Consider the following 22,933-nt stretch of genomic DNA (forward strand, 5'->3'; position numbering starts at 1 on the left):
AAGGCCCTGGACGGCAGGCGGGCTCTGTCCTGCCTGGCCCTCGGCTCCATGACCCCTGGGGGAGCTTCCGGCTCCGACGACAGTCCCCGGGCAGCCCTCACCTGTCGTAGTCCTGGATGATCTGCCCGACCGCCCAGATGGCCGACAGGTACTCGTTGGTGCCCATGGGGTTGATGTAGTGCAGAGAGGAGGGGTCCAAGGGGTTCCCGTTGGAAGCCGTGAAGTCTATGCCCACCTGCAGGTCAGGGAGAGGCCGCCAAGTGGTCAGAGACCCTGGCTCCACGCCCTGTGCAGCTGAGACCCCCTCACCTCCCAGCTCCAGCCCACCCGAGACCTCGACGCCGACTCAGCGCGTCCTCTGGCCCCGCTGCCCCGGGGGACCCCCGACTGCCCCTGGGAAAGCCTGCAGGGGGCCAACACACAGTCTCAAACCCCTCCCCCTCCCCCTCCTCCCCTCCACCCTCGCCCCTTCTCCGGGCCGGGCCTGTGCCCGGGTGCTCTGCTCTCCTCGCACGCCCCGGGCCTCGACTTCCCCGAATTCCCCATTTCTCTAGATTCAGGCGCTGCTGTGCAACCGTCGGTCCCTGACGTCCATGCCAGCACCCGAGTCAGTGTCCTCGGGGCCCAGGGCCCCCGCTGCCCACCCACCCTCAGAAGACAGACACTCCCCCAGGGAAAGTTCAAGGTGGGCACAGAGCTCAGGGCAGCGGCCCCCCCGGCCCGGGAATGGGGCTGACGGGGGCAGAGTCCGGCACCACCTTGCTCTCGGCCCACAGGGAGCCCGGTCCAGCCCCTGAAGGGGGCACACAGGCACACAGAGGGGTGGGCACGAATGGCCCGCAGGGAAGGACTGACGAGGCTCATGAAAGGAGAGGGGGGAACCCTTTCTTTATTTTCCATTTGGGGGCCACACCCGGCGATGCTCAGGAGTTGCTCCTGGTTTTGCACTTGGGGATCACTCCTGGTGGTGCTCAGGGGACCCTACGGGATGCTGGGGACCAAACCCAGGCCAGCCACACGCACAGCAAGTGCCCTGCCCGCTGTGTTACGGCACTGGCCCTCAAGATGACCCCTTGAGAACTTGGTGGGGCCCCTGCTGGTTCTCTCCCAGGCCCGAGGCTCCCCTGGGGGGTGAGGAAAAGAGGAACGAGCTGGGAGAGAAAGTCTGGGGGACCCAGCTGGGTCTGGCAGGGAGGATCTGCTCTGTGCTCTGAGCAGTGGACAGGCTGGGTGCTGGGTCCTGGGTCCTGCAGGGGGTGGAGCCGGAACAAGCCCCCGTCCCCAAGGCTTGGCAGAGCAGTGGGTGGCCGTGCAGGGCCCAAGGAGGGTGATGGGGATCGTGCCGTGGGGGGAGGGGGGCGCCCCGGGAGAGCAGCAGGAGCGACTGGGAGGATGGGGAGGAGTGGGAGCGGGTGTCCTGGCCAAGGCAGAACATTCCAGAAACAGGGCCCAGCCCTCCGTGAGGGCCTGTGTGCAAGGAGCCGGAAGGGCGGGCAGCAGGGGAGTGGGAGGGCCCGGAGCAGGGGTGGGGGGAGGCCGACTTTCACTTGGCCTGAGGGGTGAGGCCACACCCGCTCCCCCTGCCCGCACTGGCCTCCCTGAGACCACACCGCCCCTCGCCCGGGACAGGGGCCTGAGGAGACCGACCACCACGACCCTCCTGCCCCAGCGGCGGGCACCTTACCGTGAACATGAGCTGGCAGCCCCCCAGGATGTAGTCCAGGAAGGAGTAATCCCGGCTGATCTGGAAGGAACCTCGAGTCAGGGCACGACGCCATGGGGCCCCGCGGCCCCCAAAGGTGACAACGGTGGCGGTGCCCGGGGACCTACGCCCCGGGGCAGGGCACGGAGCACACGTGTGTGGCCACCTGCCTGGAAACCCCCTCGCCAGACCCGGGGAGCCTGGGGGTGGGCTCTCCCGTGGGGACGGATGCTCGGCCCCGGGCCCTGCCCAGCTGCCTTCCTTCACGTCCCACCTGTCCCCATGGACACTCAGCTCCCAGGTCCCCTCCCTGGGCCGGGGCGGGGGGAGCCCCCTGCACCTGGTCTCGGGGCCCCAGTTACCTGCACGCCCTCCCTTCGCCGCCTGTCCCTCCTCCTTCCCCCGTCACCGTGACTCCGCCCATGGGCGGGGCAGGAGATGACCCCTGCACCTGCTTGACCGCTTCCTCATATGTTTGTTTTGTTTTCACGGTACGGCTGGTGGTGCTCAGGGTTACTCCCGGCCCAGTGCTCAGGAGTGACCTTGGTGGTGTTTAGGGGACCCATGTGGGCAGGATGCAAGGCCAGTGCCCTCACCCCTGCACTGCCTCTCCACCCGACCCCATTCCACAGGTGAGGAAACCGCAGCCCGGGCAGGGGAAACTCAGAGGGCTCGGAGCCAACTCATGGCAGAACCAGGATTGGAGCTCAGGCCTCACTGGCTCCAGGCCCAGTGCTCTGCGTCTCCCCTTGTCTGGCCACCCCGCGTGACCCCCCAAACCCCTGCTCTGACTCACCTTGCAGGAGCGCAGGATAATGATGCCCGAGTTTTTATAGTTCTTCTTTTTCCTCTGCTTCTTGGGGTTGATGCACTCAAACTCCAGCTGGGCGAGCCAGGGGACAGGGTCACGTCAGGGCTTGCTGAGTGCTCCCCTGGCCCCCCAGGCCTGCCCCAGAGCACCGGCCCCAGAGCAGAGGCAGCATGCTTCTTCCAGGAAGCCTTCCTGAATCCATGGCCCGAACAGGCTCCGGCCACCTTGGGCCCTCCTAGGGGCCCTGGGTCAGTCCAGCTGAGCAGAGCCACGCCCACCCCATCCCCATCACGTGGGTCTCTGGGCAGAGCCCTTTCCCTCCGTCAGTCTGCTAAACCGCCTCCCTTTTCCTTGGCTGGACGTGACAGAAGGGGAAACTGAGTCTCAGGAAGATTCTTGTTTGGTTTGGTTTTGGTTTTGGGGGGCCACACCTGGTGATGCTCAGGGGATCACTCCTGGCTCTGTGCTCAGGGATCATTCCTGGCAGTGCTCAGGGGACCCTAGGGGGTGCTGGGGATTGAACCCGGGTCGGCTACGTGCAAGGCAAACGCCCTCCCCGCTCTCCCATCGCTCCGGCCCTGAGCCTCAGGAAGATGAGGCGCAAGTCCAGACAGGCCGAGAGGACCCCTCCTCACCCCCCGAGTCCTGCTCTGTCCCCGAGGAGACCCACGGGTCACGCACGTGCGCATCTCACCGGGACCCCGTCCTGAGCCGCAGACATCTGTGACACGGACGTGTGGAACTCGCCGATGAAGTCGTGGCCGCCGTCGTTGTCATAGTCATAGCACATGACCTGCAGGGGCCCCGAGACGTGACCCCGAGCCGCCTCCCCCAGCCAGGGCCCGCCCGCCGCACTCGACAGCCCGGGCAGACCCCACATCTTCTTGTTTGGACGGAGCCTCCCTCTTCCCCCACATCTTCCGGACAGGCGTGGGGTGAGCCCACGAGCTCCTCCACCGCCTCCTACAGACAGTCTTCCGGGACTGCTGGGAAGGGAACGGAGTGCTCCCAACCCCACGAGGGATGCTGGGAGTCTCTTGGGCTTGATGCACTCACACCGCACTGGGGGTGCGAGAGATGAGGCTCGCTCCCGGGCTTCCTGAGGACCAGCACTCCCGGACCCCACAAATCTCCCCCCAGCACCGGCCACGGGGCAGCCCTCACCCCAGGCCCCCCCATCTCTCTCCCAGAGGCGGGCAGAGAGAAGCCCTGACCCCCAGCGCCCCAACCTGGCCCTAGGAAGGCGGTTGTTCTCGCACCCACTCGGCCGACGGGTAAGCTGAGGCCCCAAGGGAAAGGCCACTGTCCACAGTCCCCCCATGGCTGCTGACCAGACCTAGACACCGGGTCTCTGCTGACTTCCTGGGCATCCCTGCCTCGGCCCCGCTCCCTGGCCTGTCCCGGCTCTTCCCGGAGTCGGAGGGGCCGAGAGACGAGTAACCCGGCCCTCCAGGCGACACTCCTTGGCGGTGTCCGAGGGAGGAGGTTCTGCATTCGCTAGCCGAGCCGGCAGCTCGGGGCAGACTGCATTCCTGTTCGGTGTGGGTCTGGCCTGGGGGTCCGGCTCTATGGACTCGGGCCTTGCTCCTGGCTCTGTGCTCAGGGGACCGTTCACCATGCTGGGGGTGGGCCCCGGCTCGGCTGTGTGCAAGGCGAGTGCCCGCCCGGCTGTCCTATCTGGGCGGCTCCTCAATGGGGCCTGGCCCGATCCCTCAGGGAAATGCCACCCGGCCCTAAGGAGGACCCTGTCCCCGCCTGGCCCACGCCCACCAGGTGTTGCCCAGAAGCCCCTGCAGCTGGGAGCCGGAGCCGCCCTGGGGGACGCGCTGCCCAGGCTCCTCACCTGGATGGGCTTCTCCATGTCCCCGTCACACAGAGACACCAGCGGCACGGTGAACGGCTTCCACACAGGGTCCAGCGTGTACTTGATCACCTGCACACAGAGCGGGCCTGAGCCGTGCTGGGGCAGGGAGGGGGGGCTGGGCCCACCCCCAGGGACAGGGACGGGACAGGGCGGGGAGGAAACAGGAGACCCGCCCTGCACCCACCTCGGTCCTGTGCACCAGCATCCACTTGCCGTCATCTCCCGGCTTATACAGCTCCAGGAACGGGTCCGACTTCCCGAAGAGGTCCTGGAAGAAGCAGCAGACGGAGATGACGGGGCAAAGCCCTCACTCAGGGTTTTACATTCTTTTGTGTTTTGTTTTGCTTTTTGGGTCACACCCGGCGATGGTCAGGGGTTACTCCTGGCTCTGCACTCAGGAATTACCCCTGGCGGTGCTTGGGGGACCATATGGGATGCTGGGAATCGAACCCAGGTCGGCCGCGTACAAGGCAAATGCCCTTCCCGCTGTGCTATCGCTTCAGCCCCATCCTTTTTATTTTTTAAACATTTCTCTGGGGCTGTTATATTCTTTCTTTTTTTAGGTTGATTTTTTACTGTCTTTTAAAAATCATTACAATTTTTTTAATTGAATCACCACCACGAGACTGCCCGTTACAAAGCTGTTCATGATTGGGTTTCAGTCATACAGTGTTCCAACACCCATCCCTCCACAGTGCTCATCTCCCCGCGCCGGCGGCCCCAGGACCCCTCTCACAGCCCTCCCCACAGCCCGCATCTATGGCAGGCACTCGCTCTCTCTGTCTCTCTCACTCTCTCTCGCTCTCTCTGTCGCTCTCGATCGCTCTCTCTCTCTCTCCCTCTCATTTTCTGTCTCTGTCCTTCTCACTCTTTGTCTCTGTCTCTCTCTCTGTCTCCCTCTCTCTTCCTCCCTCTCTCACTGTCTCTCCCTCTGTCTCTTCCTCTCTCCCATCCTCTCTCCCTCCCTGTCTGTCTCTCCTCTTTCTGTCTCTCCCTTTCTGTCTCTTCCTCTCTCTCTCTCCCTCTCTCTCCCTCTATCTCTCCATCTCTTTCTCTGTCTCTCTCCCCGTCTCTGTCTCTCCCTCTCTGTCTCTGTGTCTGTCTTTCCTCTCTCTGTCTCTGCCTCTTTCTCTCCCTCTCTCTCTCCCTCCCTTGCTCCTGTTCTGTCTCTCCCTCTCTGTCTCTCCCTCTCTCTCCCTCCCCTTTCTGTCTGTCTGTCTGTCTGTCTCTCTCTCTCTCTGTCTCTCCCTCTCTCATTCTCTCCTTTCGCTGCCTCACCTTCTTGTCCAGCTTCCTGCCCGCCAGGCTCAGCGTGATGACCCTGTTGTCCGACAGCTCCTGGGCAGCAATCTGCAAGACCAGAGGAGGGGAGGGGAGGGGAGGGGAGAGTTGGTTCTGCCTGCAGATGCCCTGGGCAGCCCCAACCCCTAGGACTAGCGGGAAGCGGGCAAGGGATGTGCCCAGAGACCTTGGACAGGGGCCTAACCTCTGAATCCCCCTTCCCATGTTCTGGGAAATGGGGTGTGTGCTGGGGGTGGCATCAGGCTGAAGAGTCAGGAAGTGACCCCCCGGCTTGAGAGGGGTTCAGGCGGTGGGCACGGGAAGCAGGCTGGGCCCCGGGGTCTGCTCTGGAGTTCTGGACAGAGCTCCGGGCTACGGTCAGCCTGCTGGGTACCGGACATTCCAGCATCTCCCGTGTGCTGCCAGGGAAACTGAGGCTGGGGGCACAGAAGCTGTCCCCTGTCCCCCGAGGTGGGTCTGGCCGGGGCCGTGTTTGCTGAGAACCCGCCGCCCGAGGAAGGCAGGGGTGAGGGCCCGCAGGCGAGGGAGCCTGGGGGGTTCCAGAGCAGGACAGGCATGACGCCCGAGGCCCGTGAGCGCGGGACACCTGCCGCCCTGCGACACTCAGGGGCCGGCGGGCCCTGATGGAAGCCCCCGGAGAGAGGCTCGCAGGGGGAGGCTTCCTCTGGCCCCTTCTCCCGTCTGTCCAACGGGCTCCCCTGCCTTCTGGGGGCCGCTGGGGTCACAGGGTCCGGGCCAGGGCTGCTGGGCTCTGCAGCCGGGGGCATCCTGGCAGCCTGGGGAGTGGGCGGTGGGAGTGGGGGGGAGCCCCAGGGAAGAGCAGCCACACCCCAGCCTGGGGGTCTCGGTGGCTGCCACCTCCCCATGCCCCCCCAGCCTGCAGCCTGCAGCTGCGCAAGCCCGTTGCTAGGCGACCTGTTGCTACGTAGTGAGTTGGGCCTTTTCTACTGCAAACAAAGCTGAGATCTGCCCGAGAGAAGCAGCCCAGAAGCAGCCCGCGGGGCAGAGGGCGGCGGGCAGGCAGGGGGTGGCCGTACCGTGATCAGGCCCTTCCCCGCCGGCTTGTCGTTCATCAGCACCAGAGGCCGAGTGATCTTCTTGCTGGAGACAATCTGGGGGTGGGCGAGAGGAGAGAAGGCGCTAAGGGGGCAGGGGACGCTCTCCGGGGAGCTGACCCCGCCCTGCCAGCTGGGAGCCTTGCTCAGGGGACCCAGGCAGGCGGCAGGTCACATGAGCCACGGTCCCAGGGAGCCCGGAGGAACCAGGAGGGGCCAAGAGGGACCAGGAGGGGCCAGAGAGACTGGGGGTGGGGAGGGAGTCAGGAGGGGTTAGGAGGGGACAGGAGGGGCCGGGAGGGGTCAGAAGGGGACAGGAGGGGGCTGGAGCAATAGCACAGCGGGGAGGGCATTTGTCTTGTACACGTTCCGACCCGGGTTTGATTCCCAGCATCCCATAGGGTACCCTGAGCACCGCCAGGAGTAATTCCTGAGTGCAGAGCCAGGAGTAACCCTTGAGCATCGCCTGGTGTGACCCAAAAAGCAAAAACAAAAACAACAAAAAAAGAAGGGGACAGAAGGGTCTGGGAGGGGACAGGTGGTATCAGGAGGGGCCAGGAGGGGCCGGGGGGAGCCAGGAGGGGCTAGAGGAGGGCAGGAGGGAACAGGAGGCAACAGGAGGGCCGGGAGAGGACAGGAAGACCCAAGAGGTTTGTCCCACAGAGGCTGAGAACTGTGCCAAGCCCTCACCGGCTGGGCACCCTACGGCGACCCACGGACCCGTGGCCCAGAAGGAGCCCTGCCATTTCCCACTCGGGAGACAGGAGGCCCCTGACCCCCACTACGTGGGCGACCGGCCCGCGACGGAGAGGGAGGCCCAACTCCACACACGGCCACTGCTCTCAACAGGGGGACGTTCCCTCAGGGGGCAGCAGGCCCGTGGCCCAGAGAGAGAAGCAGCCCCCCTGGCTCCTGTCCCCAACTGGGGCTATTCCAGGGGCACAGGCCGCGCCTGGGCCTCCTCCTCGGCCCCCTCTGCCGCCCCCACCTGCTCCGGGGCCCTGGTCTTGGGGACTGTCGCACCGGCCCTGTCTGTCCTCTGGCTTGAGGGAGCTTGAGGGGGCTTAGCCGCTGGGCCCGGGGAGAGCAGGAGGAAGCCGGGAGGGTGAGGGAGGGGGAGGTGCTCATCTGCCTGGCGGACTTGGGCATGGTCAGCAGCTGCCCCGGACAGGCTCAGGCGTTGCCAGACAGCTGCCCCGGACCCTGGCCTCAGCCAGACTCAGGCACGGACAGCTGGACCCAGCCCCCAGCCTCGACCAGACTCGGGCACGGACAGCTGCCCCGGACCCCTGCGCTGCCTCCAGAGAGAGGCAGGGACACGAGGCTTCCCGACCTTCTCGTCCCTGGAGGTGCAGACCCAGAGGGACACACCCACTTCTCACATGGCTGGGCTGTCTGTCCCGGCCCCTGTTTGTCGAGCCTTTTGGGGAGACCCGGGGTATCTGGGCCCCCGAGAGGCCTGCTGAAGGCACAGGCTGCAGAGGTTAGTCATCACTGTCCCCAAGTGCAGCTGGGGGAAACTGAGGCACAGAGTGAGATGCAGTCCAGAGAGGGGACGGACACAGCTCCAGGGCTGGAACCCGTGTTGGAATCCAAGGATGAGCCCCCTCCATCCGACCCCCGTCCCAGCCTCTAGCAGCTCACCAGGGCGAGATGGGGAGGGGCAGCCCAGAGAGGGACGGGAAGTTGCTCAACGTCACACAGCCAGAGTCGGGCTGTCGGGACACTCCCCCCACAGGAAGTCAAGACCACACAGCCCGTTTACTCCGCAGCCCTGGTGGGGTGGTCCCCTCACCCCTGGCAGTGCTGGCTGGCCCTGGGCTCCGGGTCTGCTTTCTCTTGGCCCTCCCAGGGTGCTCAGGGAACCACGCTGGGCTGGGGGTGAGCTGGGGCTCCCGCATGCCCAGCACACACGGTCCTTGGGGCCACCTCCCTGGTCCCACGCACACCCCCGACGGGAGCTCTCCCCACTCCTCCCCGCGGGGCCACTGCCTGCTCCCTACGACAGGCTCCAGAGTCACCGAGAAAACGGGGAGACGAGAGAGAACCGCTAAGGCGTGAGGTGGGGCTGGAGCGAGAGCACAGCGGGGAGGGCGTTTGCCTTGCACACGGCCGACCCAGGTTCGAATCCCAGCATCCCATAGGGCCCCCCGAGCACCGCCAGGAGTAATTCCTGAGTGCAGAGCCAGGAGTCACCCCTGTGCATCGCCGGGTGTGACCCAAAAAGCAAAAAAAAAAGCGTGATGGGGGCCTGGAGCTGGGGGCCCTCTGTCTGGGCGGAACGAGGGAGGGGACAGGCACCCACCGTGCCCAGGCTGCAGGAGAACTGGCCCAGGAAGTCGTGCTCGTCGAGCTGCGCGCTGGACCTGTCCTGGTCGAACAGGGCGAACTTGAGCTTCTGCACCTCCTCAAAGTGGTAGTCGACCACGAACTTCTTGGAGAAGGCAGGGTTCAGGTTGTTGACGGCCGTCTCTGTCCTGTCAAACTGTCGTGGGGGCGGGCGGGGTCAGGGGTCAGGGGCCAGGCGGTGGGGAGGCTCCTCTGAGGGCTCAGGGCGCCCCCGCTCTGGGGGCCCATGGCCCAGCTCTCCCAGAGGCGGGCCCTGAAGCCCAGAGCTCCGAGGGGTCCGAGACTCAGCACTGCGGCCACTCGGGCACGCAGGCACTTGCTGGCTCCGAATCCTGGTGCCTGGGCAGGAGTCGGGGGGGAGCTGCATCGTCGGGGGTGACGAAGCCGTCCCTTGTCCTGGCCGGACCTCAGTCTCCTCCACGTGGAAGTGGACGGGCCCCGGGCGTGTTTATCCTTGCTCCCTCAGGAAGAAGCTTCCCTGGCAGCCCCGGGGCTGAGGCCTGGCGCGAGGGTGAGAGCCAGGCGGGGAAGGAGCCCGTCTCCAGGGCTGCTGACTCAGGGGGCCCCACCCCGGGAGTCTATTCTGGGGCCCGGGCTCTGTTGACTTTCCCTCCCCCCCGAGTCCACTTCCAAGGGCCTGGGCAGCGGGAAGGGGAGGCCCCAGCCCGCCCGGGTTATTTTTAGCAGGGGCCGGCCTGGTGGGAGAGAGGCAGGCAGGGAGGGCCCAGGGCGGGGCTGCAGAGGGGGTGCAAGCCTTCCCTGGAGCAGTGGGGTGGCCCGAGACCTCGGTGTCCCTCGGCGTCACAGGGTGGAGAGACAGCCCCACCCTGACGGGCCCCAGCACTGCCCTCCCTCAACGGGGTCACCCGCCCAGTGCCGCTCGCCCCGGACAACGTGGTCAGAGGAAGCCCACGTGTGGGGGGCCAGAACCACGGCCACTCCGTCGTGGGCCGCCCCGGTAAGTCACGACACACACCAGACACTCCCTGGCAGAGTCTGTGGCCTCGCTCACGGCGGGGAGTGTGGACCCCACACCCCCCCAGCGCCATTCAGGCCGAGAGCCTTGAGTCCCCCCGGATTGTCCACAGGGAGTCGAGTCGAAGCCCCATTTGGAAGACACGCAAAGTCCTTTTTAAAACCTGAAAGTCTTGGGGCTGGAGCGATAGCACAGCGGGTGGGGGCGTTTGCCTTGCATGCGGTCGACCCGGGTTCGATTCCCAGCATCCCATATGGTCCCCTGAGCACCACCAGGAGTAATTCTTGAGTGCAGAGCCAGGAGTAACCCCTGTGCATTGCCAGGTGTGACCCAAAAAGCAAAAAAAAAAAAAAAACCAAACTTGAAAGTCTTGGGGCTGGAGCGATAGCACAGCGGGTAGGGCGTTTGCCTTGCATGCAGCCGACCCGGGTTCAATCCCCGGCATCCCAGATGGTCCCCCAAGCACCACCAGGAGTAATTCCTGAGTGGAGAGCCAGGAGTGAGCCCTGAGCACTGCTGGGTGTGACTCAAAAACCAAAAAAAAAAAAAAAAAAACCCTGAAAGTCTTGGGGTGATGGTACAGCGGGAGGGCACTTGCCTTGCACGTGGCAGATCTGGGTTTGATCCCCGGCACCCCACAGGGTCCCCCGGGCCCTGCTAGGAGGGATCCTGAGCACAGAGCCAGGAGTGATCCCTGAGCACCACCGGGGTATGGTCCAAAGGGAAATGAAATAAATCCTGAAGGTCTTCACAAGTGCGGTCCCTCTGGCCTGCTCCTTGGGCTGTTTCACTCCAAACCTCAGGGCAAGACCAAGCAGCTCGGGGGGCCTTCAAAGCTTCCAGCTCTGAGGCTCGCCAAGGGCGGGCGGGGAAGACCGACACAGAGCAGGGGGCATACTCAGAGAGGGCTTGCATTGGCCCAAGGCCACACAGCAGGGACTGGCAGAGCCTCGGACCCTCAGGGACCAGAGCTGTGCAGGACCGAGAGGGGAAGGTGACAGAAAAGGTGGAGAGAAGCATGTGGTCAGCTCGCAGAGCTGAGCCAGCGGTCACTGATTTTAAATACGTGGGGCCGAGCGATCCCACGGCAGGTGGGAGCATGCCCTGCATGATAGTACAGTCTTACGTTTCTCACAAGGCAAATGCCCTACCCACTGGACTCTGTCTTTGGGTTTTTTTTTTTTAAATTTTTGGGTCACACCTGGCGATGCACAGGGGTTACTCCTGGCTCTGCACTCAGGAATTACTCCTGGCGGTGCTCAGGGGACCATATGGGATGCTGGGCATCGAACCCGGGTCAGCCGCGTGCAAGGCAAATGCCCTACCCGCTGTTCTATATCGCTCCAGCCCCTCTGTCTTTGGATCTTTTTTATTTAATTTAATTTAATTTTTGTTGGAGCATAGCTCTAACCATTTTAGGATAACACTTGTTTGTCCTTACTCCCTTTCCACAGGGAGGAAGGTTTAAGTGCTCTGGAGACACCCCCTTTCCTCTGTTGATCTGTAAACTCTCCTCTGCATCCTCCTCCCCAACCAGTTAATCACCTTTTCCCCTAATCAGATTCTGTTAGCTTGTAAGATCAGATCCTTCTAAGGACTCTGAACTTGTATTGTGAGTTAGTGTCTTTTGCATAGTTTACCTTAAAGCAATGTCCTTTCTGTATGGACACGGGAAAACAGTTAATATTATGCTTTGTAACTTGGGAGTTGGTTGACTCTGAATAATATTTACTCCGGAGCATCTGCTTTCTCGACTCAGTTGCCCTTAGTTCCTAGCACCCCAAAAGCAGGGTCCTGACGAGGGACGGAATGGACCCAGGGCAAGCTGTGAGCTACCCTGGCATCAATATGGGCCAGGCCAAAGCACCGCTGCCCTTTGTGAACACACAAAGTTTTAGTTTATGTATTTATGTTCTGCCTTTTGGGTCACACCCAGTGGTGCACAGAGGTCACTCCTGGCTCTGCACTCAGGAATTACTCCTGGCGGTGCTCCGGGGACCATATGGGATGCTGGGAATCGAACCCGGGTCAGCTGCATGCAAGGCAAATGCCCTACCCACTGTGCTATTGTTCCAGCCCCTTATTTTATTTTTATGTTCTGTTAGGGGCGGGGGCTTACCAGATGGTGTTAAGGGGCTACTCCAGGCTCAGTGCTCAGGAGCCACTTTTAGCGGGGCTCAGGGGACCATGTGGTACCCAGCCCTCCCGCATGCAAAGCCTGGGGTCCAGCCCTTTGAGCTCCCCCCAGCCCACCTGCCAACTATTTTCTAAATAATGATCAGAAGAAGGAAAGTGCCTCCCATAGAGGGAGGCGGGGAATGTTGGGGTGAGGGGTAGGGGAGTAGTGGTGGGGAAACGGGGACAACTGTGGAGGGAAATGTGCCCTGGTGGAGGGATGGGTGCTGGCTCATCACATGACTAAAGCCCAATCATGGGCAGCTTTGGAATGGTCTATCTCACGGATAGCCAACTTAAAAAAAAAAAATTTTTTTTTAAAGTAAATGTGGGGGCTGGAGTGATAGCACAGCGAGTAGGGCGTTTGCCTTACACTCGGCCAACCCGGGTTCGATTCCCAGCATCCCATATGGCCCCCCAAGCACCGCCAGGAGTAACCCCTGAGCATCGCTGGGTGTGACCCAAAAAGCAAAAAAAAAAAACAAACCCACTTTGGGGACTGCAGCGATGCACAGTGGGCAGCGGGTAGGGCGTTTGCCTTGCACGTGGCCAACCCGGGTTCGAATCCCAGCATCCTATATGGTCCCCTGAGCACTGCCAAGCGTAACACAGAGCCAGGAGTAACCCCTGTGCATCGCCAGGTGTGACCCAAAAAGCAAAAACAACAAACAAACAAAAAAACAAAAAAACAAAACAAAACAAAAAAGTAAAATGTGGAGTTCATGCCCAGTTCAATCAGCTTAATCAATGGCTAAATAAACAAATAAACAAATAAAGAATGCTCAGGTCTGACCAGGAAAGCCCATTGCCCCGCCCCCAGAGGCCCAGGAGGGGGGCTTACCTCTATCCACCTGCCATCGTTCTCAATGAAAAGGACGCAGAAGGGGTCGGATTTGGAGGTGACGTCCCGGTCCAGCAGGTTCTGGCCACTCACGGACAGCTCCACCTTGCACACGCAGTACTGCGAGCCCATGGGGACAGCCCCTGCCGTGGGGGCCCCCCCGCCCGGGACATAGGCCATGGAGGGCGGCGGCAGCAGTTCCTGACAATCTGCAGGGGTGGAGGAGAGCGGGGTGGGGGGGGGGAAGGAGTCGGGTCAGAGGGCTGGCAGACCCCCCAGGAGGCGTCACGACCTGACCTCGGTGTGCACTGAGAGACGCGAGGAGGGAGGGTGTCAGAGCTGCCAGGGCGACACAGTGACACGGGCCAGCTCCAGAGAAAGCAGAACGCAGAAGATGCAGGAAGGAACGGCCCCGGGTGGGTGCTCTGGGTCTGGCTCTGAAGCACAACGCTGCCTTGGGGGTTTGTTTTGGGGGGGCCCTGCCTGGCGCTGCTCGGGCTTTACTCCTGGTTCTGTGCTCAGGAATCATTCTGGGGGTCGCTCGGGGATCCCACGGGGCACCGGGCTCCGAGCCTGGATCGGCCACGTGCATGCGGACTCCAGCCCCACCCCCCTCATCAGCCTCTGCTTTAAGCCACCTTGACCCCAGGCAAGTGGCCCCGGGGCATCGGAAACAAACCACGGTGGACACGGCACCACAGACACTCGCTCACGGAAGGCACGCGGTGGCTGTGTGGAAGGGAAACGGCGGAGAGGCAGCGTTCAGCACACGGACAAACGCTCTGGTTGGGCCAGCCGGAGGTGGTCCCCATCGCCCCGGGCCCCCTCCGAAATCCCTGCCGTGGACTCAGAACACGCCCCCTCCACCCCCCTCCAGGCTAATCACTGGCATCTGCTGCTTCTCAGCACTTCTGAGTTCCCTCCGACGTCAAGGTGCTCATTTGGAGCAAATGTGGACAAACCCGTGTCCAGGGCAACGGGAGTGCTGGGCTGCTCGCCACAGGCCCGGTGGCCGAGTCCCGTCCTCTCTGAGCCTCCGTTTCTCCGTCTGTCCAGGCAACAGCACCATCTGCGGCCCCAGGGGACTCCGAGACCAGCCCTCACTTGCATGGACACAGGGGGGTGTGACACACGTGTCTACCCCACAGAGGCCGGGCTGGGCTCCTGCTCTGATGTGCCGCCTGGTCTCTGCGGGGTGGGTGGCTGCTGGCCCTGCCCCGTAGGTGGGAGAAGGGGTTCGTTCTCTTCCTAAGCCCGGACCCGCAGCAGGTACCGGGCGCCTCTGACCCATATCCATCCTGCGGGCTGACCACTGCTTTCCAGGGGACACGTGGGGTGCGGGTGGGGTCAGTCATTCACCCCGAGGCTTTCCCAAGCATCTTCAAGCACCAGGAACTGCAGGGCTGCAGCAGGAGGAGGTGGGCCGGGGGTGGTCTCACCCTCCCGAAGCAAAGCCGGCTTGGGGGCTGGTGGTGTTGGGGAACAGAGACCCCAGTCCAGGGGCACTGTAGGCCCCGGTGGGAAATGGGGAGTTTTGTTTTGTTTTGTTTTTAGCCATATATATATATTTTTTTCCTTGGGTCATACCCAGTGATGCTCAGGAACTACTCCTGGCAGTGCTCGGGGGACTGGATGGGATGCCGGGGGTGGAACCCGGGTTCCCTGCGTGCAAGGCAAACGCCCTCCCCGCTGTACTATCCCTCCGGCCCCAGGGAAGTGGGGTTCTATTCCGAGACCGGGGCCATTTCCAAGGCTCTGTAGCCGAGAGGCGACGTGATCTGCACCACGGTGCACCAGCTCAGCCGGTCTGCATGGGGTAAAGGACAGGCCCACCAGGAGGAGACCACTGGAGGGGCGCAAAGAGGATGCTGGGAGGTCACACCTCCTTCCTTGGACCCTGCGCCCCAGCCCAGCCTCCACCTGCAGGAGACCGAGGCAAAGTGTGGGCGGGCTGGGAGCAGAGGCTAGCAGTGGGAGAATATCTGGCCGGTGACAGAGCTCGCCGCCACCCACCACCCCCCCCCCCGCCACCCCCCCTGGCACCTCATTATAATCACACCAGCCCGGACTGCAATTTGCCTGCGGGGCTCATTCTCCTTCTGTGGAAATGAGTTCCCATCACAGAGGCGGCTCTGACGAGCGCTGTGTGCCGTGCTGGGGCCCTGCCGAGCTCGGGGAGGGAAGCGGATCTTCAACCCGCGAGCAGGGGGGGAGGCAGGGGGATGCCCCAGACCTGGCATGGCCCCGAGAGTCACCTGTTCACTCGCATGGCCGCCCAGAGCCGGGGGTGGGTGCCAGGGAGGTTGGCCCACGGCACAGACAAGGAAGCTGAGGACCAAGGCCAGCAGGTCCCGCAGCTGCAGGGGGCGGCTGGAGCCCAGAGTCCCAGGAGGAGGGGCCGGGTGGGCAGGCTGGGACCCGGGAGGATGGGGGCAGGGGCACCTGAGCTAGAGGAGACAGTGGAGGCCCACGGGCCACTGTCCCGTACCCAACCCCCCCCCCACACACACACCTTCAATATTCTGAGCCCCAGGAGCAGTGCTCAGGGCTTCCTCCTGACTCTACTCGGGAATCACTCCCAGCGGTGCTCAGGGGACCCTATGGGTGCCAGGGACCAGACTCCGTCAGCCCACCGCCTGCAAGGCAAGCGTCTTCACGCCGTCCTATCTGCCCGGCCCACTGACCCGCTTTAATGAGCGTCCAGGGCAGCCCCGGGCACTGCCAGGGCCCTGGTTCCTGGGACAGGATCCAGCTTCTCCTCCTCCTCTGCCGGGCTAAGTCCCACCCGGGTCTCGGGCCACACCTGCCCGGGGTCCACACGTGCCCCCGGAAACACGTCGCACACACGCGCAGGCGCGCGCTCACCTGAACGCCGGGCGCCCTGGCCGGCATGGGGGCGGGGAGGCTGGCCAGGGGCGGTCTCGCCGGCGCCCCTCACAGGGGACGGTGAGCCAGGAGGGGTGGCCAAGGGGGGCACACCCCCCCGCAGGGCGAGGGACGGGTCTCCCCCATCCCCAACTCACCCTCTGGCCGGGAGCGTCTGGACCCCCGAAACGGGGAGCACATGATGTCCGGAGCTGGGCGGGCAGCGTCAGCCGGGGGCCCTTCTGCCAGCCGGGCAGCGGGCAGGCCAACCGGCACGCTGGACCCCGGGCCTGACGCAATGGAAAAAGTAACCACAGCTCCGGAGGGGCGGCTCCCCCCACCCCGGGCAAGGTGTCATTAAGGAAGGCTGGGTGAGCAGGCATCTGGCGGGCACACGCCCCACAGGTAATTTGGGGTTTGGGGCGGGATGGGGGCACTGGGACCCCGGGCTCGCTCACGGGGAAGTTCTGAGCCTTGGCACCCGTGGGCACGGGCATCCGGGGGCCACCAGTCCCTCCAGGGCAGAGCCGGAAGGCGGGGCAATGACTCGTCCACGTGATTAGAGGGGGAGAGAGGCAGAGGGGGGGAGCTTGGGAATTCCCGTTCATTCATGCACGCACGTGTGCACGCACGCGGTGGACACACTTTCCGGGACATCTCGGGGCTACAGCTGTGAAGGAAAAGACAGAGGCTTCCCCTCAGCTTGGAAGGCATCTAGCCCCGAGACCGGCTGAACCACAGCTCTGGAATACTCGAACCCGACCCGGCAACCAAGCAACCCATCACGCTGACCTTTCTCTTCCCTTCCCCGGCCAGGTCCTGCCATGCGGCTGCTCCTGCCAACATCTCCCGAAGCATCAGGCAGCAGCAACTTCCTGCCACGCCAGATGGTCTCATGTCCAGCCAAGCGACTGCCCTGGAGAGTTCTCACGGTGCCCCCGGCCCAGGCCACAGAGCACTTACCCGGGCAGAGCAGATGCGACCATGCCTCTGACTCTCTGCACTCCCCCCGCCCCTCCAAGACACAGGAACCCAATCCCCCTGGACTCCAGGACTGACCTGTCCAGTGGGACTGACCTGCCCCTCCCCCAGCCTCACTCCTTCTGCCCAGCCCTGCCTGCTCTGCAAACACCAACCTCTCTCCTACCGCAGGCCCTTTGCATGGACTCTCCCTTCTTCCTTTCTTTTTATGGCGTGGAGGAGGCCAGACCCAGTGGTGCTCAGGGTTTATACCTGGGTCTGTGCTCAGGGATCAGTCCTGGTGAGGCTTGGGGGACCATACAGGGTGCCAGGGTTGGGACAAGGGTTGCCACATTTATAAGCTCCTTCAGTCTCTCTCCAGCCGAGAGAGATTTATTTTAGGGAACCAGGTAACTGGTGGTGGCTGGCAAGTCTGAAATCCAGGTCAAGGCAGAGGTTGAAATTTGGGTATGAAGCTGATATTGAGCTTTGCTCTTCAAGTTCATGTTCTGCCTTGAACGCGCGTCTCTTGCTTACTTATCTTAATGTTTCCTTCTTGCCCACTTCCACTCCAGAGAAGGCTGTGTTCTCTCTCGAACGCGTACTCTCCCCTCACCTCTTTATAAATACGTCTCAGTAAAACTGACTTCACTTCAAAACAAGGAGTTGATACTGCAGAGCCTGAAGGAACAGCTCGGTGGCTTAGAACACCAGCGTCACCGCTTGGAAGGTGACAAGTTCAAGCCCTGGTGTAACCCCTGTGCCAAGTGCCGTCCGGGCAGCGCTGCTATCTGAGATGAGATCACCGGCACCGGAAACGGCTCCCAGCCACCCTACGGCACAACAAAGGGTCACGAGAGAGAGCGCCACTGGCAAGGTGCTGGTGCACCTTGGCCAGGAAATGCAAACGAGTCCTGGCCAGCACATACGGAAACTCTGGAACTAAAAGCATGCCAGCCTGGGGAGCAAACACCACGCCCCAGTGTGCAGTCCCGAGAGCATCACCACGGAAGACAAGCAGACTCCACAGCCAGGCAACCGTGGAGGGTGTGGGAGAGAGAGAGAGAGAGCGAAGCAAGAGTTGTTATTCAGGGCCGGAGCGTTAGTATAGCAGGGAGGGCGTTTGCCTTGCACACAGCCGACCTGGCTTCCATCCCCGGCATCCCATAGGGGTCCACCGAGCACTTCCAGGAGTAATTCCTGAGCATTGCCAGGTGTGGCCCAAAAGAAAAAAACAAGACTTGTTATTGTGGGTCCTGAGTGATAGTACAGGGGGGAGGATATTTGCTTCGCACTTGGTTGACCTAGGTTCGATCCTCGGTATTCCATATGGTCCCTCAAACCCACCAGGAGTGATTCCTGAGCACTGCCAGGGGTACTTCCTCTCCTCCCACTGCCCCTTACCCCCCCAAAAAAAAAGTCTCTATCGCAGTTTTTTTTTTCTTTCGATTTTCTGCTTTTTGGGTCACACCCGATGCTGCACAGACGTTATTCCTGGCTCTGCACTCAGGAATTACTCCTGGTGGTGATTCGGGGGACCATATGGGATGCTGGGAATCGAACCTGGGTCGGCTGCATGCAAGGCAAATGCCCTCCCCACTGTGCTATATTCCGGCCCCGCTATTGCAGTCTTGAGCCTGAAATTTCCACGCAGGCCAGGCAGGCTGGGAACCCGCTAAGGTTTGTAGGTCGTGGTCTCGAGGCAAAGTCTGTCTCCTTGGAGAAACCTTAGTCTTTGTTCCTGAGACCTTGGAATGAGGGTGGGGATGGAGTTCAGTGGCCAGCACCTGCCCCGCGGGTGTGAGGCCTGGGGTTTGATCTGCCCGCGCGCGCCCCCCCCAACCCCAAGCTCAAAGCCAGCCTTGAGCTGACTGGGTGAGTCTCACCCGCCCCTGAGGTGTAATCCTCTCTCGAGACTGGGCACCGATCAGGGCAACGGGCTAGAGCACCTGCCTCGAGTGCAGGAGGCCGAGGTTTGACCCCAGGTCACAGCCGGGAGTGACCCCCTAACCCAGCACGGAGCTGGGAGTGGGCCCTGAGGCTGGTGGGTGTGGTTCCCCCAAACAAAACCAAAAAGTACTGACGGGGGGCTCCGGGACCACCCTTGGCGGGGGCTGGGGGGCTGGGAACCCCGAGGCTTTCCCCGCTGTACTGTCTCTCCAGTCCTCCGCTGGGGCGTTTCCTTTCTTCCTTTTTTTTTTTTTTTTTTTTTTTTTTGGTTTTGGGGCCCCACCTGGTGATCCTCAGGGCTTTCTCTTGGCCCTGCACTCAGGAATTACTCCTGGTGGTGCTCGGGGGACCCGGGGTTGGCTGCGTGCAAGGCAACCCCCTGCCCGCTGCACTGTCTCGTGACTGGCTACTGTTTGCACCAAGGGGAGGGCTCAGAAGGTGCAGCGAGGACTCGCCCCGCAAGCAGGAGGCTGCAGGTCTGACCCCGGCACTCACACCAACAAGTGAGGGGTCCCACCGTGTAGGGTGCAGGGGAGGGGACCCCAGCCCAGGCGTGTGACCGCCCGTGAGCAGCAGGACCACGTGTGTGGGAGCTTCCCTCGAAGTGGAGCCACAGAGGAGCGTGAGGGGGCCGGGATGGAGCTCGGGCAATAAGCACCTGCTCGGCAAACAGGAGGCCGTGAGCTCGCTCCCCGGTGCCGCCCCCCTGCATCAAGCCCCGTCCCAACACCTCCACCGCGTGGGGCCCGCCTCACTGGCCAGGCGCATGCACGGCATGAGGCCAGGTGCCCGTGGGCCCCGCCACTGAAGACACGCTTGACCAATGCCAGCCGCACAGGGACGCCGGCAGGCACTGTGGGAGCCCCGTGGCCAGCCCTGGTGAGGAGCACCGCGGAGGCAGAGCGCCACCCCCTGCACGCACACACACGCGCACACACACACACACACACACACACACACACACACACACACACACACACAGGCAAGCAGACGCCTCAGCATCACCATTGCCGCGTGCAGTTCCCGGCGAGCCCCGCACAGCCCCGAGCCAGGGCCCGGGAACCTCCTGGCCCAGCGCGTGGGACCCCCGTCATCACGACCACAGCGGAAAGCACAGGTGTGTGGCCCGAGCGAGCACTGTGTGGGCCTGGCCATTGCGCAGACATCACCCCCCAGGCCTCGGCAGCAACCACGGCGAGGGTGGGGAAGGGAAGACGTCTGCTTGGCTGGTGTTGGGGGTCTTCCTGGCTGTGCACAGGGCTTGCTCCTGGCTCCGCACTCAGAGATCCCTCCTGGCTCAGGGGTTCAGGGGGCCCGACGGGGTGCGCCAGGGGGCCTGGACCCCGTACCAGGCCAGCGCCCTCCCCGCCCACCGCGCGGTCTCTCTGGCCCCAGGAAAGGGAAGTCTGATTAGCACACAGATTTCCAGGCTAACCACATCTGAGACACACGACCCCGGGCTCGTGTTGGGCGGCAAGACTCCAGCCAGGCTGACACGGGAAATGTAAGCAGCAGAACACCGAGGGGCTCGAGAGCAGGGTGTCCGGCTGGAGGCAAACCCGTCCTCCCTGCCGGGGCTCCTCGCTCGCCCCAGGCCTGTCTGCTGGACATGAAGGGAGGGGAGGGGGCGCAGAGAAATAACAAACCAAGAGCCGCCACCAGGCCTTGAGCCCTGCGCCGAGCGCCCTCTGAACCCGAGTCCCGTAGCTCCCCAGCATCACCGCTCCGGCACTGCTGTCAACCCCGTCCCCCGGTGCAACCCTGGTCCCCGGTGCGCAAACCTGGAAGGCTCTGCCTCTGGGGCTGCTGCTAATAGGACCCCAGACCGGCCACTCGGCCAGGTCCATCCAGTTGAAATTACACAATGCCCGGCGCACTGTTGGCACACACACACACACACACACGTCCCCATTAGCCTCCAGCCTCCTGGACTGGGCCCGCCGCTCAGCTCACCGCAGGCTGCCGGCAACACCCATCCGTGCCCGCACTCTGCGTCTCCTTCCTCCACGCTCGGCCGTGAAGTGCGGCACCAGCCCCAGCCTCCGGCAGCCCCGCAGGCTCCTCCTCAAAGGCCGACGGCGGAGCAAGAGCTGGTGGGGACCGGGAGCCACTGGAAGTCTCACGAGCGGCCAGCGGGCGTGTAATTTGGGTACAGCCTCTCTGGGGGAGATGTTTGGCCATGTTTCTGGAAGCTGAACAAATGCCGCGCCTCCCCGGACGAGGCCAGGCCAGAAACACGCCTGTGTGTGGAGCCAAAAGCCAGACAAGAGCGGCGGGGCCGGAGAGACAGTCCAGCAGGCGCTTAGCCTCGCACGCGACCAACCTGGGCCCGATCCCCGGCATCCCAGATGGTCCCCGGAACTGCACCAGGAGTTATTCCGGAGACAGAGCCAGGAGCAGCCCCTGAACATGGCCTGGTGTGGTCAAAAGAAGCCAAATAAATGAATAAATCTGTATCACTGTATCACTGTATCACTGTCATCCCGTTGCTCATCGATTCGCTCAAGCGGGCACCAGCAACGTCTCTCATTGAGAGACTTATTGTTACTGTTTTTGGCATATCCAATACGCACGGGTAGCTTGCCAGGCTCTGCCGTGCGGGCTCCATCTCTGGGTAGCTTGCCGGGCTCTCCAAGAGGGGCGGAGGAATCGAACACGGGTCGGCCACGTGAAAGGCGAACGCCCAACCGCTGTGCTATCGCTCCAGCCCAAATAAATAAATAAATAAATAAAAACAAAAGCCCTCTCATAGTGTGACCCTAATAGTCCTAGGAACTGGAAATCCCCCCAAAAGCCCATCAGGAAATACGGGATAAAAAAAAAATGGTGATGGTGCCCACCAGAGGTTTCTAAACTTCTCTGGCCTACCGCACCCTTTTCCGAAAAAAATATCATGCACCACACATCTCCCCGTCCCACCCATTCTACTGGACACAAACAGCACCCTCCAACCGCAGGGGATTGTTACTGCACCCCCACTGTTCTAGTCCCTGCTGGGGGAGAGGGGGGTCATCAGCAATGGGAAACCACTCGCTGGCTTGCAGAGCGGAAGCTGGAATTCACTGTGAAACAGAGTATCTCTGTGCTCAGCCTCAAGCCAGGTGTGTGTGTGCAGGGGGGGGTGCAGCAGGGCCCTGGGGGGGGGGGGCTCCTGTTCCCGCGGCCTTGGGGCTGGAGCGATAGCACAGCGATAGCACAGCGGGTAGGGCGTTTGCCTTGCACGCAGCCAACCCGGGTTCGATTCCCAGCATCCCATATGGTCCCCTGAGCAACGCCAGGGGTGGTTCCTGAGTGTAGAGCCAGGAGTAACCCCTGTGCATCGCCGGGTGTGACCCAAAAACAACAACAACAACAAAAAACACGCAGCCTTGCTGGGGGTCCTCCCTGGGGCCCCTGGGCTTTGAGGGGGATCCACACGTGCTGGACCCTCAGGCTTCACAACACCCCCCTCTCCTTTTGCTGAGCGCCGAGCTACTCGAGATGATGTGAGTGTCTCCGAGGCCCAGACGCGGCCTGCAGGTGGGACAGGAGATGCCCTGAGTGGGCCGGAGAGGACACGGGCCGAGTGGGACATGGGATTCATGGGACTCCCCAGCGGGAGGTCTGGGGACCTCAGAGTCCTTTGAGCCTTCAAGAGTATCCGGAAGCACTGCCCAGCCCCACGCTAGCCCCGGTTCCTGCTGGACCCCCCTCCCTGCCCGGATGCTATGCCCCGTGGCCTCCTGCCAGGCCACACCCACCCCCCCTCCCGAGAACAGGCAGACGCGTGCGCTTGGGGATGACGTCAGACCCAAACCCCACGGCCGCAGTGGCGGCACTACACTCCCGCACACAGCCCAGGTGGGCACAGACAGATGCAGGGAAGCAAGAGGGCTGGGCACGGCCCGGCCCCAGGGCCCCCCAGCCTCTGCCAGGCGTCACGAGAGGGAGGCTGCTCTCCAGGACCCTCTGCCTGACACCCGGCGCTGGGCCCGAGGGAGACCCCGGGGCCCTGGCGAGGCTCAGCCTTGTTCCTCAGGAATCTGGGTCTGGTGCCTGCCCGGGTTAGTGCTCAGGGCCTGGCAGGGCGGGCAGACGCGACCT

At 62.8% G+C, this 22,933-nt stretch overlaps 1 protein-coding gene across 1 annotated transcript in view; it reads right to left on the reverse strand.

The window, feature by feature from the left end:
* CPNE2 (copine 2) overlaps nucleotides 1–22,933 on the reverse strand; it is a 45,112-nt gene that overhangs the window by 16,529 nt on the left and 5,650 nt on the right. Inside the window, exons 2-11 of the mRNA XM_055145182.1 lie at nucleotides 13,076–13,284; nucleotides 9,040–9,219; nucleotides 6,717–6,791; nucleotides 5,656–5,727; nucleotides 4,562–4,645; nucleotides 4,357–4,446; nucleotides 3,208–3,306; nucleotides 2,499–2,585; nucleotides 1,685–1,744; nucleotides 102–235 (exon numbers count right to left, since the gene is read on the reverse strand). Coding sequence (XP_055001157.1) covers nucleotides 102–235; nucleotides 1,685–1,744; nucleotides 2,499–2,585; nucleotides 3,208–3,306; nucleotides 4,357–4,446; nucleotides 4,562–4,645; nucleotides 5,656–5,727; nucleotides 6,717–6,791; nucleotides 9,040–9,219; nucleotides 13,076–13,255 — 1,061 coding nt within the window. The 5' untranslated portion in view covers nucleotides 13,256–13,284. The remainder of the gene's footprint in view (nucleotides 1–101; nucleotides 236–1,684; nucleotides 1,745–2,498; nucleotides 2,586–3,207; nucleotides 3,307–4,356; nucleotides 4,447–4,561; nucleotides 4,646–5,655; nucleotides 5,728–6,716; nucleotides 6,792–9,039; nucleotides 9,220–13,075; nucleotides 13,285–22,933) is intronic.

The sequence above is a fragment of the Sorex araneus genome, chromosome 8, assembly GCF_027595985.1.
Source record: "Sorex araneus isolate mSorAra2 chromosome 8, mSorAra2.pri, whole genome shotgun sequence".
NCBI classification, from domain to species: domain Eukaryota; kingdom Metazoa; phylum Chordata; class Mammalia; order Eulipotyphla; family Soricidae; genus Sorex; species Sorex araneus.